General features: G+C 44.3%; 1 protein-coding gene across 1 annotated transcript; it reads right to left on the bottom strand.

Annotated features, from left to right (window-relative positions):
* Positions 1–431: 431 nt before the first annotated feature.
* LOC143284585 (protein transport protein Sec61 subunit alpha) lies at positions 432–21,437 on the bottom strand. The gene is made up of 13 exons (XM_076591404.1): positions 21,331–21,437; positions 19,900–19,967; positions 17,239–17,304; positions 15,921–15,999; positions 11,896–12,027; positions 10,991–11,100; positions 9,482–9,635; positions 7,626–7,786; positions 6,192–6,332; positions 5,259–5,315; positions 3,912–4,103; positions 2,442–2,589; positions 432–1,918 (listed from the first exon to the last, which is right to left on the bottom strand). Exons 1-13 carry the CDS (start codon positions 21,335–21,337, stop codon positions 1,803–1,805), a joined length of 1,431 nt encoding a protein of 476 aa, XP_076447519.1. The 5' UTR covers positions 21,338–21,437; the 3' UTR covers positions 432–1,802.
* Between the last annotated feature and the right edge of the window lie 121 nt (positions 21,438–21,558).

Raw genomic sequence — 21,558 nt, 5'->3', positions numbered from 1 at the left:
AGAAGGGGAAGAGGACAGAGCATAGTGTGGGGAGAGAATGGGATAGAAGAGTGGGGTTGTATAGGAGAGCAGAGTGTGGGGGTAGTGGAGAGCGGGGGGGGGGGAGGTAATGCACTCTCCCTGGGGGCAAAGAGCCTGAAATTTTTAATGCGCACAAATCTTGTAACAAAAACAATACAAGAGAGGAGAACCCTTCTATCGCCCTTGACCTGGCTCCAAGAGCAAGTTGTGCAACAGATAGACACCCCCCCAACCCAAAAAAAATCACTTGACTGTAAGAGCACCTTTCTCAATCTGGACATAGAAGGGGTGAATGATGCACCTGTCCAACACTGCTGGTTAATGATGGAAATGTCTGGATCCAGTGTTGGATCAAAAGTCATCAGGTTTACAATAGATAAGTCTATGGAGAGATGAGTCAGAACAAGGTATCAAGTCACCAGCATTTATTCACCACAATGATTAACACTCCGCATTTTTACACACATTGTAAAACAAAAATCTAGACCTGCACTTTCTCTCTCACAAACACACTTCAGCACAGGTGTCAGTGACTCTCCTTTGCAAATCACTCCACATAAGTGTTCACACAGGTGACCTCACTTTGCTGTCAACTGCATTCACACAGTTCTTGTGTTCACAGGTGTCAGTGACCTTCCTTTGCTGTCAGTATCACTCTGCACTGACAGTACTGGTGTTCACACAGCTGATGTCAATGTACCACACTCCCTCACCTCTGTCCTCATTCCATCCACCCTTACTCTGTCTCTCCACTTCCACAGCAAAATACCACCACCACTATGATGCGACCATTACCAACCTTTCTCTCAGACCCGCGTACACACACACAGATATGGGCCAGACAGGTAGGGGACGTCACTGCCACAACTTGTCAAACGCCCAGCAGTTGTCCCCCTTCAGTGCCACTGAACTCTGGTCCATGAGCAGTGGTGACCTGATTCCTCCATTCCCTCTCTCACCATGTGATGTCACACACACACCTCCATCTGGTAACATGCTGCCTTGTTCTCCACCCCCACCCCAACCCTACCTGGATACAAACTGCTATTTTCCTCCACCCCACCTGTAAACACACAAACTGCCTTTTCCCCCCCACCCCACCTGTAAATACACACACTGCCATTTTCCCCCACCTGAAAACTGCCATTTTCCCCACCCCACCTGTTAACACACCCTGCCATTTTCCTCCAGCTATTAGCATGCACTCCTGGGTGTCATCACCACCTGGGTCAGACACACCAACAGGTGTCATCATCACTTGGTACACACACCAATTCACACCTGGGTCAGACGCACAAACAGGTAACACCGCCGTCTTGGTCAAACACCCCAACAGGTGTCGCCACCTTGTAGACACATTGACAGGTATCGTCACCATCTGGGTGAGACACACACCGACAGGTGTCATCACAATCTGGGTCAGACACACCAACAGGTGTCACCACCTGGTACAGACACTTTGGCAGGTATCATCACAATCTGGGTCAGACACTGAGACTGGCAGGAAGGTGGTGATGTCGACATGCAGAAATCAGACACCACACAGTGCAATCCCATGGTCACACAATGCTGCTGACCAGTCTCATAGCCAGACAGGCAAAACAGCCGGGCAACAGGCACAGACACAGTGAACTGACGTCACACTGTTCAGCTCTGTGACAGACACACCATCACAAGGATTAAGGGTGGCTGACTAACCACTGGTTTGGGGGTGAGAGGGGTACACATGATGGAGGTGCCAGCCCCAAATAGGGGAGTGATGAGGGTGGTGGAGAAGGCAGTTAGAAGAGGAGGGTGCTCATGCCACCCATTTCACTCTGCTCTTTCACAAAGTATTCGAAGTACTGGTAGATAATGGTCACCGCAAGCAAGATGCCTGTTCCACTGCCAATTGCTCCTGCACACACACACACACACACACACATATGTTTTAGATACACACATATAAATACAAAAATATATCACCTCAGCACTGTCATCTCCATACCACATCATGTCTTCATATCCATACCACAATAAAATCACCACGTGTCCATACCACATCACATCTTCAAATGTCCATGCCACATCACATCACCTGGACACAAGTGTCCACACCACACGTCACCATCAAACGTCCATACATCACATCACATCACCATCAAATGTCCATACATCATCACATCACCTGGACACAATTAAGTGTCCACACCACATCATGTCACTATCAAATGTCCATCAGCAGACAGGAAACAGGACTAACAGAGGAAACATGACCAACAGAGGAATCACGGCCAGCAGAGAGGAAACAGTACCAACAGACAGGAAGCATGACCAACAGAGGAATCAGGGCCAGCAGACAGGAAACACCATCAGCAGACAGGGAAACAGGACCAACAGAGGAAACAGGACCAGCAGACAGAGGAAAGGAAGAGGCGTACCAAGGAAGTCGGCCAGAACGGAGAGAGCGCCGATGCAGAGGCCGCCAAATGCCGCCGCCGTGGGGATGTAACGGTTCAGCTCCTTGATCATTGACTTCTCTCGGTGACCACGCATCACCATCTGCTGCTCCTTCAGCTGTTTGGCCACCTGACCACATCACATCACCACATCATATCACATCACACCACATCATAGCACCATATCAGGACCACCACACCACACGAGGCATCTCATATGGGACACAATTCCAAGAAACACACACATCACATCTGGCAACACACACCTCGTCACTTCTGGCAACACACACACACATCCAGTCACTTCTGACAACACAAACACACACATCTTGTCACTTCTGGCAACACACACACACCCTGTTACTTCTGGCAACATACCCTTTCACTTCTGGCAACGCACACACCCTGTTACTTCTGGCAACACCCTGTCGCTTCATGCAACACCCACACCCTGTCACTTCTGGCAACACTGTGTCGCTTCATGCAACACACACACCCTGTCACTTCTGGCAACACTGTGTCACTTCATGCAACACACACACCCTGTCACTTTGTGCAACAGATACACACACCCTGTCACTTCAGGCGACATACACATACAACACACTTCACTTCTGACAACACACACACACACATCCTGTCACTTCTGGCAAAACATACACACACACTGTCACTTCTGGCAACATACAAACACATCTCCTGACTTCTGGCAACATGCACATCCTGTCTGTCACTCCTGGCAACAGTAACACTGTCATTGGCACATATCCTTGTGACTTGTGGCAACACACACATGCTGCTATTCCTGGCAACACCACTGATCCTGTCACTTCTGGCAACATTCACATTGTCACACACACACAGACGCTACTTGTCATGGTGCAACTCTCAAACCTGTAGTCATGGTGCCACACACATTTGTCATACAACCACACTTGTTTATCATGCCAGAATGCACAAGCTGTTTGTCACGGTAATATGTGTATGCTGTTTGTCATGGCAACACACTTATGCTATTCATCATGGCACTGCAACCACAAACACGTAAGCTTGTTGTCTTGTCATAACATGTCTGTCATGGCACTCACGTTATGGCGACTATCATTTGTCACAGCAACACAAAAACATTAGTCATGGCAACTTATGCATTTGTCATGGCACCACACGTCTCTCATGGCAACATACCAGTTTGTCAAGTCACCACATGTTCATGGCAATACATGTTTCACATCACCACACACATTTGCTACGGTACCACATGTTTGTCATGGGATACACATGGAACCACACATTTGTATGGCAAACACACAATACTGTATGTCATGGCAACACACGTTGTTTTTTTTTTATGGCACTACATGATTGTCATGACACCTTATATATTTGTCATCACAACAAATGTGTGGCAACACACATTTGTCATGGCAACACACACAACACAGCAACACTCACATCCTTGGCACTGGACCCAGACACATCAATCCAGGTCTTGGAGAAGAAGGCACAAGAGCCCAGCATGAAGACGATGTACAGCACAGCATGGATCGGATCCTCCAAGATGTGACTCAGCGTCTCTGGTGGAGACAGGTAGTAACACAGCCCTCCAATGGGGTACGATCGGGCCGGACCGCCACCCCCCACATCCTGCACACACACATTCCCCAAGACTGCCTTAAATGCTCCCAACCCTACCCTGTATTTACATATCTTTATTTCAACACATCTGAACTACAGTCCTGGTATGGACCAACAGCAGGTACAGATACACAAACATGTCTAATGACAGCAATGAAAGCACCACAAATACATTTTCTGGGTCCTCTCCCATCTGAAAACAGGTCTGCAATATACGTATGCATTTCTCTCTGCCTCACTGAATCTCTACCATCCATTCCTGTTCTCAACTCTCACAACCTCTTCCTTTTATTTCTCACTACCATCCTCCATCTGTTCCCCCACCCCACTCCCCAATCCCTTCTTCAAACCCTCCTGTGACCCATTCTTTCTAAAACAGCTACATACCAATTTCTGTGTGGTAAACTGTTTTGTCATGTAAATTGCTTTCTGCCAAGTGTACAGACTGACCTAACTCCACTAAATTTACAAGTACAAACACAACTGATCATTGTTTTCCTGGTGCATGTGTTCCAGCATTTACAGAAGCGAAGTCAGCTTGCCGGACAACGTGCACCCATAATATTCCATGACTCTTGAGAACAGTCTCCCGTTAAAGGGAACTAACTTTGCCGGTATTCTTGACTGACCTCCCTTCAACTGAAATAAGACATTTTGAGAGCAGACCACTTATTTCTGCAATCATATGTGACGTACGATCTACATGCCCTAAATTTTTGGAAATAAGTTTTTAATTTTAGTCAGCTTCAGTGTGACAGAATTATAAAGCTCAAAAACTTATGTGCAAAGACATTTTTTTCCACATTGGTCGAGATCTACTTATCTGAGGTAACAGGTAATGGAGAGCTATTTTGAATTTTTATTCTATGCAATGCCAAAGCTTTTAGAAAATGTATAAGTTTATTTAGTTATTTGTAATGATTTTATAAAAATTTCTTTATTTGAAGTGTGTAAGTAAGTTTGCTGGCTACAATGGGTGCAATTGAAATGAAATAACCATTCATGTATTTGACAATCTTCTCCCAATAAAAAAAATTAGAAAAAATTAAAAACGCATTTGCAAATATTCATATGTACAAGCACTGCAAATATAGTCTTTATGCTATGAAAATTAAGCATAACAGAGATGCAAGCACCATCTATTGAGCATGAATACAGACTTACCGCCCACACACCAATCAGGTTCACAAAGAAGTTGCCACTGAACTTGGTTGCCAACATCTGCCAACACACACACAAACAACACATATAGATATATAAATATATACAACCTAGTCTTTTTTTCTTCAAATACACAGCACACTGTTCCCCACAAACCCATTAACAAGCTCTGAAGGTCCAGAACAATGCCACAATACCTGTCCTCTAACTGCCTTCTCCAATCACCTTCATGTGAACATTCCACGCCTCTTCTGAAATCCTTGCACTGGCTGTGCTTCATACAACTTTCTGCAATCAGCTTCTCACCTATCGGTGGCACTGAACACTTCTGACATTCACCATCTCCACTGCCCACCTGGAGGGAAAGAACTGATCCAGCCTGATACAGTGGGTTGATCCAACCAATTAAACTGATCCAACCTGATCATTGATCCTGCGAACCTAAGAAATCAGCTGAACCTAATGAATCAAGCCAATCAAAGTAAAGCCAGGTAAATGAGGTGTTATCACGAGATAATAAACGTCAGATACACTGATCACATCATGAACAAGTTCACCAAAGCATCAAGCAGCACATCGGACCTTATAAAGACCTACTAACATCAGTTAAGAAACGAAAGCTTCCCTGGTAAGGCCATGTAAACAAGACTGTACAACCTTCCTATAACAATCCTCCAAGGAACTGTTAAGGGAGGTAAATGGAAGAGAAGACAAACAATGATGGACTGACAACATTGCAGAATGGACAGGAAAATTATTTGCAGAGACCCAGGCTTTGACACAAAAGCGACAGACCTGGAGGAATCTCATTAACAGCCCCTCTGTGTGGCTCCCAAAAGAGTCTTCACAGAGCTGAGTATTAATTTACCTGTAAAATGATATACTGGTAGGTGTGTATTTACCTGAGAAATGATGTACAAGTAGGTGTGTAGTTACCTGTGAAATGATGTACAGGTTGGACACCAGGGCACTCTGCAGGATGATAGGGATGTTGGAGGTGTAGAACAACTTGATGGGGTAGGATGTCTGCTGCCCACGGTAACGGGCCGACTTGATGGGCAGGTCCACACGGAATCCCTGCAGTCACACACTACATGGTCTGGGGATGTGTAACATACACAACACTCTGCCCTGTCCTCACAAACACTGCAGGTCACTGTACACTTGGTGGTGGTCACATTAAACATTATGTTGGTGGTCACAGTACGCATTATGTTGGTGGTCACAGTACACGTGTTAGTGGTTACAGTACACATTATGTTGATAGTCACTGTACACATTATGTTCATGGTCAATGTACACATTATGTTGATGGTCACAGTACAAATTATGTTGGTGGTCGTCGTTGACATTACATTGATCGCAGTAAACATTATGTTGAAGGTTGTAGTTGACATTACGTTGGTCACAGTAAACATTATGTTGAAGGTTGTAGTTGACATTACGTTGGTCACGGTAAACGTAAACATTATGTTGGAGGTTGTAGCTGACATTACGTTGGTCACAGTAAACAATATGTTGATGGTCACAGTAGACATTAAGCTGGTCACAGTTAAAATTATGCCGGTGGTCATAGTACACAAGACAAACATAATCTAGGTCCTACAAGGCACATCAAGTCAAGACACATCATCCAAATCCAACAAGACATCACCAAAGTCAAAACATCACATAAGTCCAACAAGACATCACGTAAGTCCAACAAGACATCACCTAAGTCAAGATAAATCACCCAAGTCAAGACACATCACACAAGTCCCATAAGATAAATCTAAAACCTTACCAATAACACACTGTAAAACACTTCACTCATTCAGGAGGTCTACACCATATTACATCAATGTAGGAGTCTATCAGCACCACACACTCTTTCCATCTCTTCCTCAATAAACACAGAAAGGCAGATAAACAGGAACTGATGGTGGAGAACACTGTACACAGGCAGGCAGACAGGCAGAATGAGCGAACGAACGGAATTTCATTTTTAAATGGTAAAGGAGTAAGCACAAAGTGCTTGCTAACGTCTGGCTCTCTGGGTAAGAACATAATGGTGAGAGAAAAAAAAAGTGAGAGTCAAAATCACAACAGCAACATCAAAATTACATATTCTTGTACAAACATAAGAAAAGATATTTATGTACAATACAATTACACTATAAATAAATACTACAGGGACAAAAGGAACGGGGCGTGGTGGAGAGCAGAAGAAAGAATGGAAAAGGGGAAGGGTAAAGAAAGAAGGGGAGGCTGACTACAGACAGGTATAATGAGAGTGACAGTGGAGACAGACTGACATGGGAGGAGAGAGGCATGTATATGTTGACAGTCAATAGAGAGACAGATAGACACACAGACAGACAGGGACATTACCTGGAAGTAGATGACGATGGCAAAGACGAGGACAGTGGCCAGGAGGTTCATGAGGTTGGGCAGGTTCTGGCGGTAAAAAGCTTCCCTCAGACCTCGCACCTTGTCCTGGCGTGTGGCCAGCAGGTGGAACAGTGCAATCAGAGCTCCCTCAAACTCTGTGCCTGCACAGTGACATCACAACTCCCTCAAACTCCGTGCCTGAACACTGACACACAACAACTCCCTCAAACTCTGTGCCTACACAGTGACACACCACAACTCCCTCAAACTCTGTGCCTACACACTGACACATCACAACTCCCTCAAACTGTGTTCCAGCACAGTGACACATCACAACTCCCTCAAACTGTGTTCCTGCACAGTGACACATCACAACTCTCTCAAACTCTGTGCCTGCAGTCAAACATCACAACTCCCTCAAACTGTGTTCCTACACAGTGACACATCACAACTCCCTCAAACTCTGTGCCTGCACAGTGACACATGACAACTCCCTCAAACTCTGTGCCTACACAGTGACACATCACAACTCCCTCAAACTGTGTTCCTACACAGTGACACATCACAACTCCCTCAAACTCTGTGCCCGCACAGTGACACATCACAACTCCATCAAACTGTGTTCCAGCACAGTGACACACCACAACTCCCTCAAACTACGTGCCCGCACAGTGACACATCACAACTCCCTCAAACTCTGTGCCTGCACAGTGACACATCACAACTCCCTCAAACTGTGTTCCAGCACAGTGACACATCACAACTCCCTCAAACTCTGTGCCTGCACAGTGACACATCACAACTCCCTCAAACTCTGTGCCTGCACAGTGACACATCACAACTCCCTCAAACTCTGTGCCTGCACAGTGACACATCACAACTCCCTCAAACTCTGTGCCTGCACAGTGACACATCACAACTCCCTCAAACTCTGTGCCTGCACAGTGACACATCACAACTCCCTCAAACTCTGTGCCTGCACAGTGACACATCACAACTCCCTCAAACTCTGTTCCTACACAGTGACACACCACAACTCCCTCAAACTGTGTTCCTGCACAGTGACACATCACAACTCCCTCAAACTGTGTTCCTGCACAATGACACATCACAACTACTTCAAACTCTGTGCCCGCACAGTGACACATCACAACTCCCTCAAACTCTGTTCCTACACAGTGACACACCACAACTCCCTCAAACTGTGTTCCAGCACAGTGACACATCACAACTCCCTCAAACTCTGTGCCTGCACAGTGACACACCACAACTCCCTCAAACTCTGTGCCTGCACAGTGACACACCACAACTCCCTCAAACACTGTGCCTGCACAGTCATACATCACAGGGGAGCAAGGTGGCAGAATGGTTAAGATGCTTATCTGCAAGTACAGTGTCTATGAGGGTCTGGGTTCAAATCCCACTCTCATCCCTTCTCCCAAGTTTGACTGAAAAATCCAACTTGGCGTCTAGTCATTTGGATGAGACGATGAACTGAGGTTCCATGTGCAGCACACACTTAGCATACTGGAAATAAAAATCATGTAAAATTATGCAAAATTATGTAAAAAATACCCACTCTAACAGATACAAATATATACATAAACATGCATGCACTCAAGGCTTGACTGGCGTGCTGGGTTATGCTGCTGCCAAGCATTTGTCTAGCAGACGTGGTGTAGTGTAGATGAATTCGCCCAAACACACAGCGCCTCCTTGAAAAACTTACACATCACAACTCACTCAAACAGTGCCTGCACAGTGATACGTCACAACTCCCTCATACTGTGCCCACACAGTCATACATCACAACTCCCTCATACTGCAGTCACACGTCAGTACAGACCAGCCCCTACCTCTGCCAGTGTTGACGGTGGCTGGGGAGAAGGCCTTCCAGACGATGGTCTCACAGATGTTGGTGGCAATGAACAGAGAAATGCCGGAGCCCAGACCGTAGCCCTTCTGTAGCAGCTCATCCAGCAACAGTACCACTATGCCCGCCACAAACAGCTGTAACACCACAACAGTAACAATAACAATAATAAATCATATGTATTATAGCGCTTACTCTACAGCTCTAAGAGCATGAACAATATGTCTGGTACAAATAAGACAGGAGTATAATTTTTTTTAAATGTTATGAAACACTCACTAAGAAACGCTATTTTAAAAACAGTATAACATCCCTAACAACTCTATACACCTTTCCCACCTCTCACCCAGCGGCCCACCCCTCCACACAAACACATCTATGCACATGCATGTACGAAGACTTCAGGGGGGGAAAGGGATCAAGTTTAAAATACTGATTGAAAAATGTCTGCCACAAACAATTGTAACACATCACAATGCCCATTAAAGTAGCTGTACGCACACAATGCCTGCTACAAAAAGCTGTAATACACCACAATACCCGCCACAAACGTAACTCACCACAATGCACACCACAAACAACTTTAACACACCACTGCATTCAGAAAAATCCATATACATTTCACCACATCTGCTAGGCAGATGCCTGACAGCAGTATAACCCAATGCGCTGGTCAGGCATTAAGTGTATGCATATATATATTTGTGTTTCTATCAGAGTGGATTTCTTCAATAAAATTTTGCTTAAGGGTGTAACTCTTGTGTTGCCATGGGTTCTTTGTCAGTGCGCCAAGTATATGCTGCACATGGGACCTAAATTTATCATCTCATCTGAATGACTAGACACTCAGTTTGATTTTCCAGTGAAACTTGGGAGAAAGGACAGGAGCAGTAATCAAAAACGGACTCTCACAGACACTGTGTTGGCAGGTCGGCATCTTAACTATTCTGCCATCTTCCTCCTCCGCCACAAACAACTGTAACACAGGACAATGCCCACCACAAACCACTGTAACATACCACAATGCCTGCCACAAACCACTGTAACACAGGACAATGCCCGCCACAAACAACTGTAACACAGGACAATGCCCACCACAAACCACTGTAACACACCACACCATCTTCTGTGTGACTGTCACAGAGATCCCTGATCAAGCACTGGAATATATTTTGTGGCATAAAAAAACCCTTTCCTGAAGACGTCTGTGGTACCTGAATGACAATCAGCAGCCAGTCAACTGGTAAATCTTCACCCCCCACACCCCAACACCACCCCTGTGCCCTTATTACTCCCTTACCTAAACTGTCAGAGGCACCTGAACAGCAGACAGTCAACTGGTAAATCACCTTCAACACCCCAATTTTGTAAACCCCCTCCCTCCCATCCCCTCTAACCCTTCTCTCCACTAGCCCTCCCCCACACCCCCCTGGCCCCCTCCTCCCCCATCCCCTTGCTTTATAACTCCTGTTTCCCAAGAAGTCTGAGGTACCTGAATGACGATCAGCAGACAGACGCCAGGCCCAATATCAGCTGGGTCACCGTACATGCCTGTCATCACGTACACTATGGCCTGGCCCACCGTCATCACCATGCCAAACACTGCACATTATCATCATCATCATCATCATCACCACCATGCCAAATACTGCACATCATTATCACCATCATCATCATCGTATCACCATGCCAAACACTGCGCATCATTACCATCATCATCACCATGCCAAACACTGCACATCATCACCATTCCAAACACTGCACATTATCGCCATCATCATCATCACCATTGCCAAACACTGCATATCATTGCCATCCTCATCATCACCGCCATCCTCATCATCAACATGCCAAACACTGCACATCATCATCATGCCAAACACTGCACATTATCATCATCACCATCATCATCACCATGCCAAACACTGCACATTATTATCATCACCATGCCAAATACTGCACATTATCATCACCACCATCATCATCACCATGCCAAACACTGCACATTATCACCACCGTCATCATCACCATGCCAAACACTGCACATTATCATAATCACTATGCCAAACACGGCACATCATCAGAATCACAATGCCAAACACTGTACATCATCATCACCACGCTCCACATCGCCATCATCATCACCATGCTAAACACTGCACACACCACCACTCACATTTCTGGGCCCATTAAAACTGCACACCACAACTCAAATTTCTGAGCTCTGCTATCAATGCACATACCAGCTCTCATACTTCTGGCCCTGTTAACAATGCACACACCACCACTGACATTACACCATTACTCACACCACCACTCACATTTCTGGGCCAATTAACAATGCACACCACCACTCACACACCTGGCCCCACTAACAATGCACACACTACCACTCACATTTCTGTGCACCGTTGAAGAGTGCCCGGTCCTTGGGTGTGTCCCCCACTTCGATGATCTTGGCTCCGGCCAGCAGCTGCATGATCAGCGAGGACGTCACGATGGGGGATATACCCAACTCCATCAGTGTTCCTGACACACACAGAGACACAAACATCAAGATGGGGGATATATTCAACTCCATCAGTGTTCCTGACACACACACAGACAGATGTCATGATGAGGGATATACCCAACAACATCAGTGTTCCTGACACAGAGACACAGACATCATGATGGAGGATATACCAAACTCCATCAGTGTTCCTGACATACACACACATCATGATGGGGGATATACCCAACTCCGTCAGTGTTCCCGACACACACAAACACATCATGATGGGGGATATACCCAACTCCTCCACTGTTCCTGACACAAACACATCACAATGGGGGATACACCAACTCCATCAGTGTTCCTGTTTGTCTGTCTGCAAGTGAATTTGTTTTCCTATCAAAGTCCAAAGTGGATTTTTCTACAGAATTTTGCCTGGGACAACCCTTTTGTTGTTGTGTTTTTTTATGTGCACTTTGCCAGATCTTGGTTTACTGTCTCACCTGAATCACTAGCATACAGACCACCACTAAAGGTCTAGCGGAGGGGAAGAAAATTCTGGTGAGCATAGGATTTGATCCTGTGCCAAGATTTTCTCACTTCATAGGTGGATGTGTTACCATGAGGCCAGCACTTCACCATGAAATTAGGGTGTGTTTTTTCTAACTTGAAATTAAATTACACATTAAATTCACCCATTAAACTGAAGTTCTGTTATTTCTGTTATTTTACCTTGATTAAATTTGACACCCTGTCTTGATTTTTCTTATGTCAGTCAATGCTCATGATACAAAGAGGGAAATAACACCAAGGAAAAAACACTCCTGTGAAACACTTCTTGATAAACTAGAACATCTTGTTCAAGATTTGGAGTAAGGAGGTTCCAGTGAAAACAACCAGACTACTCTGAGAGCCTCTGCCAGAGTGACCATGCCACACAATGCCTCAATCACCATACAACAGACTGTGTCTGTGTCAGAGTGTCTGACTGTGTCACACTGTATGCCAGTGACACTATAGTGCTGTCAGTCACATAATGTATCTGGTCAGTGTGTCTGACAGTGTGACACTGTAAAGCGCTGTCACGTCACCACAGCATACACTGTCAGTTCTGTGTATCTGACAAGAGTAACACTGTACAGTGATGTCAAGTCACCAAACCACACACTGTGTCAGTTCTGTGTGTCTGGCAGTGACACTAAACAGTGCTGTTAGTCATCATATCACACACTGTGTCGGTTCTGTGTGTCTGACTGTGTGACAATGTACAGTGCTGTCAAGTCACCATACCATACACTGTGTCAGTTCCGTGTCTGACAGTGTGTGTGACAGTGTAACAATGTACAGTGCTGTCAAGTCACCATACCATACACTGTGTCAGTTCTATAATAATAATAATAATGGTATTTATATAGCGCTGAATCTTGTGCAGAGACAAATCAAAGCGCTTTCCTACCAGTCATTCACACGCATGCATAACACTAAAACTGTAGAAACTAAGATAAGGAAGGCAGGCAATGGAAGCTATTTTGGGAAGAGGTGGGTTTTAAGGCCAGACTTGAAAGAGCTGAGTGTGGAGACTTGACAAAGCGAAAGAGGAAGTTCATTCCGATCACAAGGTCCAGAGACAGAGAAAGAACGGCAGCCAACAGTCGAGTGTTTGAATCTGGGTATGCGTAAACAGAGTGGATCCGAAGCTGATCGTAGTGAGCGAGATGGAGTGTAGAGGTGAAGGCAGCCACAGAGATAGGAAGGGGCAGTTTTGTGAATACATCTATAACAGAGTGCTGATCTTGTACTTTATTTGGTGTGAGACAGGGAGCCAGTGGAGATGTTGCAAAAGAGGAGTGATGTGCTCAGATCTTTTCTTTCTGAGGACGAGTCGGGCAGCAGAGTTTTGTATGCGCTGAAGGGACTGAATGGATGAAGCAGGCAAACCAGACAATAGAGAGTTACAGTAGTCCAGGCGAGAGAGAATGAGAGAAACGACAAGTCTAGATGTTGCGTCAGTGGACAGATATTTCCGGACGGCACTGATGTGCCGCAGTTGACAGTAGCAGGACTGACATGTCTGACTGATAAATTTTTGCATGGACAGTGTATTGCCAAGGACAACACAGAGGCTCCTGACCGACGTGGAAAGAGGGATGGATGTACTGCCAAGTTTGATTGTGTCAATTGTGATGGAAGACTGTTTTTGTTTAGTTCCTATGATCATTGCTTCAGTTTTGTCCGTGTTCAGTTGTAACTTATTTCGAGTCATCCAGTTTTGAATGTCCAGGAAGCAGTTGGATGTTTCTTGCAAGAGCGACAACAATTTTTCAGGGGTATCACTCTTCTGGAGTTGAGTGTCATCAGCATAAGAATGATGACTGATATTATGGCGGTTGATAATTTCAGCGAGAGGAGCAGTGTACAGTGTGAAGAGCACTGGGCCTAAAACAGATCCCTGTGGGACTCCATGTTTGATTTTAACAGGTTCACATTGGAAATGATCAACAATGACAGACTGGAATCAATCAGTGAGGTAAGATTTGAATCAGTTTAGAACAGTGCTGTTGATATCAAATGTAAAATGAAGATGGGAAAGAAGGATTGAATGGTCTATCGTGTCAAAGGCGCTGACAAGTCGAGAAGAGTGAGAAGGGAAATTTTTCCCGAGTCGGACGCTATCAGTAGATTGTTCAGAATGTGGAGGAGAGTGGTTTCGGTGCTGTGGTCAGTGCGATAGGCAGACTGAAATGGGTGGATGAGATTGCTGAAACAAAGGTGGTTGCTGAGCTGCTTGAGGACAGCTTTTTCAAGGAGTTTAGACAAGAATGGAAGATTAGAAACTGGTCGATAGTTTTTCAAAATGTTTGCGTCAAGGTTGGGTTTCTCCAGAAGAGGCCGGACGATTGCAGTTTTGAAAGTGGATGGAAACATTCCAGTGAGAAGGGATGAGTTGACAATATTGGTGATTGTGGGGAGAAGATGTGAGACACACTTGGAAAAGACCGAGGCTGGTATAGGACCAAGCTCACAGGATTTTATTGTCATTTCTTTCAGGATTTCATGAACTTCTGTTTCAGTCAATGGATTAAAGGAATGGAGAGGAGTGCCGCTGAATTGAGGATCAGGATGAACAGGTTGGAAAGACATTTGGTCTAAGACAGTACGAATATTTTGGACTTTGTCGAAAAAGAAAGAGGAGAAGACATTGGAGAGTTCAGATAAAGTGTAAGCAGAAGGAAGAGGAGTCTTTTTTGCAGTTCCAAGAAGATTTGACATGACAGAGTAAAGAGATTTGGTGGATGTGGCATCGAGAACTTAAGAAAAGAAGTTCGTCTTTGCTGATGAGATCATATGTTTGACTTTATTTGTTTGTTTTATTTGTTTGTGTGTCTGACAGTGTGTGTGACAATGTACAGTGCTGACAAGTCACCATACCATACACTGTGTCAGTTCTGTGTGTCTGACACTGTGTGTGACAGTTTGAAACTGTACAGTGCTACAGTCAAGTCACCATACCGTACACTTTGTCAGTTCTGTGCATCTGACAGTGTGACACCGTACAGTGCTGTCAAGTCACCACATCACACACTGTGTCAGTTATGTCTGTCTGACAGTGTGACACTGTACAGTCAGGTCACCATACCATACACTGTCAGTGCTGTGTGTCTGACAGTGAGACACCATACAGCGCTACAGTCAAGTCACTATACCACACACTTTTTCGGGTCAGTGGCAGTGTTCACCTGGCGGTTGACACTGACTGCAGTGCCAGGACTTCAGTCATGGGCACCACAGGCAGGCATCTCTTTCACACAGGGGTTTAGCATGCAGATAAACTATATCTCATTTTAGCTCCATTAGAAGAGGCACTATAGCTTGTAATGTATGTACATTTTGGTATCAACATGACTGCAGTGCTGACAGGTGCACTCACCCCTGTTGGAGGCCAGGATGACACGGATCCAGTAGAAGGGATCCGCCGAGTCGGAAGACACAATGCCAAACAAAGGAATCTGTAATACACACACACTAAAAATACTGAGTCTTGACAGACAGGTCAAAACAGACTTCCATGCCCAGACCTTTCAATCTGACAGTTAAACTTAGCAAAATTCAAAGCATCCATCTACATTCTGTTTTCCAATGTGAATACTGACTGCTCACATATGTTTGTCCATGTGAACAATGGAATACTGACTGCTCACGCATCTTTTTTTCCATGTGAATACTGACTGCACACACATCTTTTTTTTTTCATGTGAATACTGACTGCCCACATGTCCTTTTTCATGTAAATACGGACTGCCCACACATCAACTGACTACTCACACATCTTTTTTTCCATGTGAATACTGACTGCACACACATCTTTTTTTTCATGTGAATACTGACTGCCCACATGTCCTTTTTCATGTAAATACGGACTGCCCACACATCAACTGACTGCTCACATATCTTTCTTTCCATGTGAATACTGACTGCACACACAATTTTTTTTTCATGTGAATACTGACTGCCTACACGTCCTTTTTCATGCAAATGCTGACTGCCCACACGTCTGTTTTTCCGTGTAAATACAGGCTACTCACGTGTCTGTTTACCTATGTGAACACTGACAGTTCATTCACGTTTTCCCCATGTGAATACTGACTGCTCATAAGTCTGTTTCCCCTATGTGAACACTGACTGCTTATGTGTCTGTTTTCCCTATGTCAATACTGACTGCTCACAAGTCTGTTTTCCCATGATAATAATTCTGAATGTTCATATACTGACCTGACAACTGTGTAGTGAAGTGTGTACACTCTGATCTGAAAACAGGTGTGAACACTGTAGTGATGTGTGTACATACTGACCTGATAACAGGTGTGTACTCCCTACTGGGTGGTGATGTGCATACACACTGACCTGACAAGTGTATAGTGTGTAGTGATGCGTGTAGATACTGTCCTGACAACAGGTGTGTACTGTGTAGTGATGTGTAAATACTGTCCTGACAACAGGTGTGTACTCCCTACTGTGTATTGATGTGTGTACGTAATGACCTGACAACATGGGTACTGTGTCATGAAGTTTGTACATACTCACCTGACAACAGTTGTGTACTGTGTAGTAATGTATACAAACTAACCTGACAATATGTGAAAAGTGTTGTATGTACAAAGTGACCTGAGAACAGGTGTAAACTGATGTGTGTACATACTGACTTGATCACAGGTGTGTACTGTGTAGTGACTTGTGTACAAACTGACCTGACAACATATCAGGAAGATGAAGAGGGTGATGGCTGTCCATAGCACCTTTTCTCTGAACTGGATCTGAAACACAAAACCACACCCTTTCTCTAAATGGGATATGAAACAAAATTGCACCTTTTCTCTGAACTGGACCTGAAACAAACACAATACCACACCTTTTGTCTGAACTGGACCTGAAACAAACACAATACCACACTTTTTCTCTGAACTGGGCCTGAAACAAACACAATACCACACCTTTTGTCTGAACTGGACTTGAAACAAACACAATACCACACCTTTTCTCTGAACTGGATCTGAAACAAAACCACACTTTTTCTCTAACTAGATCTGAAACAAACACAATGCCACACCTTCCATCTGAACTGGATTTGAAACAAACATAATACCTTTTCTCTGAACTGAACCTGAAACAAACACAATATCACACCCTTGCTCTGAACTGAACCCTAAACAAACAAAATACCACACCTTATTTCTGATCTGGATCTGAAACAAAACCACACTTTTTCTCTTAACTAGATCTGAAACAATCACAAAACCATACAATTACCTTTTCTCTGAACTGGACCTGAAACAATGACAATGCCACATGCACACTGATGGCCTTACCTGCTGATCATCACACCTCAATAGAGTGAAAGCCTGTTTTATGAGGCCCGTCATGTCAAAGATTGATGGAGTCTGATGGAGTCTCCCGTCGGTCCAACGGATGAGTAGGCAGGCAGGCTTATCTGTCAGTGTGTGTCCTCATATGGGAGAAGAGGCCGATTCTGGATAAGCAGCACTTCCCACAGGTGTTGCAAGGGAAAACGTCTCCAGAAGTTGAGCCCTGCTTCCTTTGCTCACGCTTCTCCTTAATGGCCAGCGTTCTCTTGTTTTCAAAAGTCTTTATGCCACTAGAGCACAGCATCCTCCAGTGAGAGCGGTCAAGGGCATCAGTTTCCCAAGAAGTGATGTCTGTGTCACAGGCTTTGAGGTTTGTCTTCAAGGTGTCCTTGAAGAACTTCCTTCAGCTGGCCATACAAAAGCATCTTCGGGATCCTGCTGTCTGTCATGTGGACAATGTGTACTGTCCAGCGTAGCTGGCACTGGATCAGCAGGCTTTCAATGCTGGGCAGGCCGCTCCTCTCTAGGACCTGGAGGTTGGAGACCCTGTCTTGCCACTTTATGCCGAGGATCCATCTCTGCTGAAACTGCTCAAGTTGTTGAATGTGACGGCGATATGTCGTCCATGTTTCACAGCAGTACAACAAGCTCTGTAGGTTTTCATCTTGGTGCTGAGCCTGATGCCTTTGTTGTTCCACAGCCTGTTGTTGAGTCTGCCAAAGGCGGAGCTGGCTTTGGCGATACGCAGCGTCACTTCTGCATCAAGGGCTCCGGTGCTACATAGGGTGCTGCCCAGGTATCAAAACTTGTCGACTGACTTGATCTCTGTGTCATTGATCTTGATTGTAGGTGGGGGGGAGGCACTGGCGTTCTGTGAGCTAGCTGGTTGGTACACGGACTTGGTCTTGCTGAGGCTGATGGTGAGTCCAAAGCGCCTGCAAGAGGATGAGAACCTGTCCATAATGAACTGCATGTCCTCATGGGTGTGTGCAGCAAGCGCGCAGTCATCAGCAAAGAGGAACTCTCTCATCAGTGCCTCAAACACCCTGGACCTGGTGTGGAGTCGCCGCAAGTTGAAAAGTTTGCCATCTGTGCGAAACCGAATGTAGATGGCCCGGTCACAGTCTTGGAAGGCGTCAATCAGCATGGCAGAGAAGGGAATGGAGAACAGTGTGGGTGCCAGGACGCAGCCCTGCTTCACTCCATTTACCACAGGGAACAGATCCGACATGTCAGTATTTTCCTGTACTCTCGCCTGCATGCCATTGTGGAAAGACGCAATCAGCTGGATTAGGCTCTCTGGGCAGCCAAACTTTAGGAGGATCTTCCACAGACCATGGTGGTTCACCATGTTGAAGGCCTTAGTCAGGTCTACAAAGACCATGTGGAGCTCCTTGTTCTGCTCATGGCACTTCTCTTGCGTCTGGCATACGGCAAACACCATGTCACATGTTCCCTTGCCTGAGCAGAAGCCGCACTGTGCTTCCGGGATGACTGTGTTGGAGACATGGTCACTCAGTCTGTTCAGTATGATGCCGGTGAAGATCTTGCCGGCAATGCAGAGGAGAGAGATTCCACAGCGGTTATCGCAGGATGTTTTGTCTCCCTTACGTTTGTAAATGTGGACAATAGACTGGAACAGGGCGGTCAGCTTGTCGGTCAGCAAAGATTACAATCAATGTAACTAATCACATTCATGACAGTCACATATGTGTACCCGGTTGTGTTGCATGACAGACTTTTTTTTTTTTTTTTCCAACTTGCACCATCTATTCGACCACAGGAGTGGTGGCATAGTGGCATCCACCTTGGAACTGACAGAATCTGAGCGCACTGGATCAAATCCCACACTAACCAGAATTTTCTCCCCCATCACAAGATCTTGAGTGTTGGTCTGGATGCTAGTCATTTAGTTAAGATGATAAACCAAGGTATAGGAAGTCCACTTAAAAGAGTGCTAAAATGCCAATTAAATACAGGAAATCATGGAATAACAGATTAACACTCTCTCTCTCTCTCTCACATAAACACAGAGGCTATTCTTACCTTTCTGTCAGGCTTGGCAATTTCTGGCAGCACTGCACAGAATGGCTTCACGAACTCCAGGAACTTCACTGAAAATTGCAAATATCACAATTATAAAAAAGAATAGTAACTATCAGTTTGAGACTATGACTAAAATAATCATCATCACAATGTCAGTGTATCAGTTATCACATAAATGAATTATTTTATAAATAAATGAATTACATATACACTCAGTGGATTCATAATGATAATGGCATCAGAACTATATTACTGGCAATAGTGGACATAATTTGAAACTGCACACATTCTTTTAAGATCTAGATCTTCACATAGAACACACATCATTTACATAGTATCATTCTAAACATACTTTGTAGAGTGACATCCATTTTGTAGTTAAGCAAATGTACAAAACATACACATGAGGTGATAAACATACCCAAGTGTGAATACACACATGAATACTGACACACACTCCAAAATTTCTTGCATGTACTGATGTAGTCTGTCACTATATCTATCATCTTATTTCATTACAACTTGACAGAAAAGTCAAGCTGGATTATTGGAATCCCTAATTCAGTAAGTGACTAAACAGTGGTGAGTGTACCAAAATAGTAGTAGCAGCAGCAGCAACAAGCCTCATAATTTGTACAAGTCTATATTGAGTAAAATAATGTGTTCTATCTTTCCCTTTGACAGGGTCTTTATAATGCACATTTCAATCTTAATTTCATTGTGCATTAGTTTAATCATCAAAAACCATTAATTTTTTTTTTTTACATCAATTACTGATTGATTATTATCCACATGATTTTTGGAATGTGTTGTTGTTGTCTTCCTTTCTTCCATGACCACAATCAATTGTTGATTATTCTGTTACTTATTGGAAGGTGGGTGGGTGGAGGAGGATCTGATTCTGAGTAGAAGCACTATCTATAGTTTAAATTGAAGTGTTGTTTTCAATCCTCAGAATTTTTAATTTTTCTGTTGAAAAGCTCTATAAAGTCTTTTATTGGGAATAAATCTTTGAATGTAAAAATGTGTTGAAAACTATAGTTTTACCTGCAAATAAAACTAGTCTGTTTTAAAAGGTTTTCTCTTTTCAGTCACATGCTTCACATATTGGTCTGATCAGTTTAAAATGTAGCAATGACTGAGTCACTCAGTGAGGAGATTTGCCAACTCGAGTTCTAAGCAAGAGTATTTGAGTATCCGCTGAACACTTGTCATATCCTAAATATGGGAAAATAACAATACAGAGATAACAGCTGTTAAGTTTTGTTTCGTTTCATCAAACTGCCTATGTGGAATGCCCACGTAGGCGTTCACTTCCTCACTTTCTATCTTAATTAATTTTGAATTCGACTCGCAAAGCCAGTAGTAAGGTTGCCAACATGAATAAGAAAATCCATCAATGTTCTGCTGGATTTACGGCTAAATACTTACGTCCCATTTTCACTGTTTGGTGGCAGGCACTCTACGAAAATTGTGGTGCCGACGTAGTCACCAAGGCGAAACCATTCGTTCTCCACGTCGCGTCTGCTGTAAAATTGATCACGTGGGACATCTCGTACATACGTTGAAAATGTATTTTCCCATATACTTTATTTCTGATATGTATTTATTCTAGAGTTGTGTGCAAATTAACAATAGATTCTTTCCTTTGATTTTTTT

The sequence above is a fragment of the Babylonia areolata genome, chromosome 8 (genome assembly GCF_041734735.1).
Source record: "Babylonia areolata isolate BAREFJ2019XMU chromosome 8, ASM4173473v1, whole genome shotgun sequence".
NCBI lineage: Eukaryota > Metazoa > Mollusca > Gastropoda > Neogastropoda > Buccinidae > Babylonia > Babylonia areolata.
The sequence above is the reverse complement of the archived record's forward strand: the minus strand, read 5'-3'. Positions and strand labels throughout refer to the sequence as shown.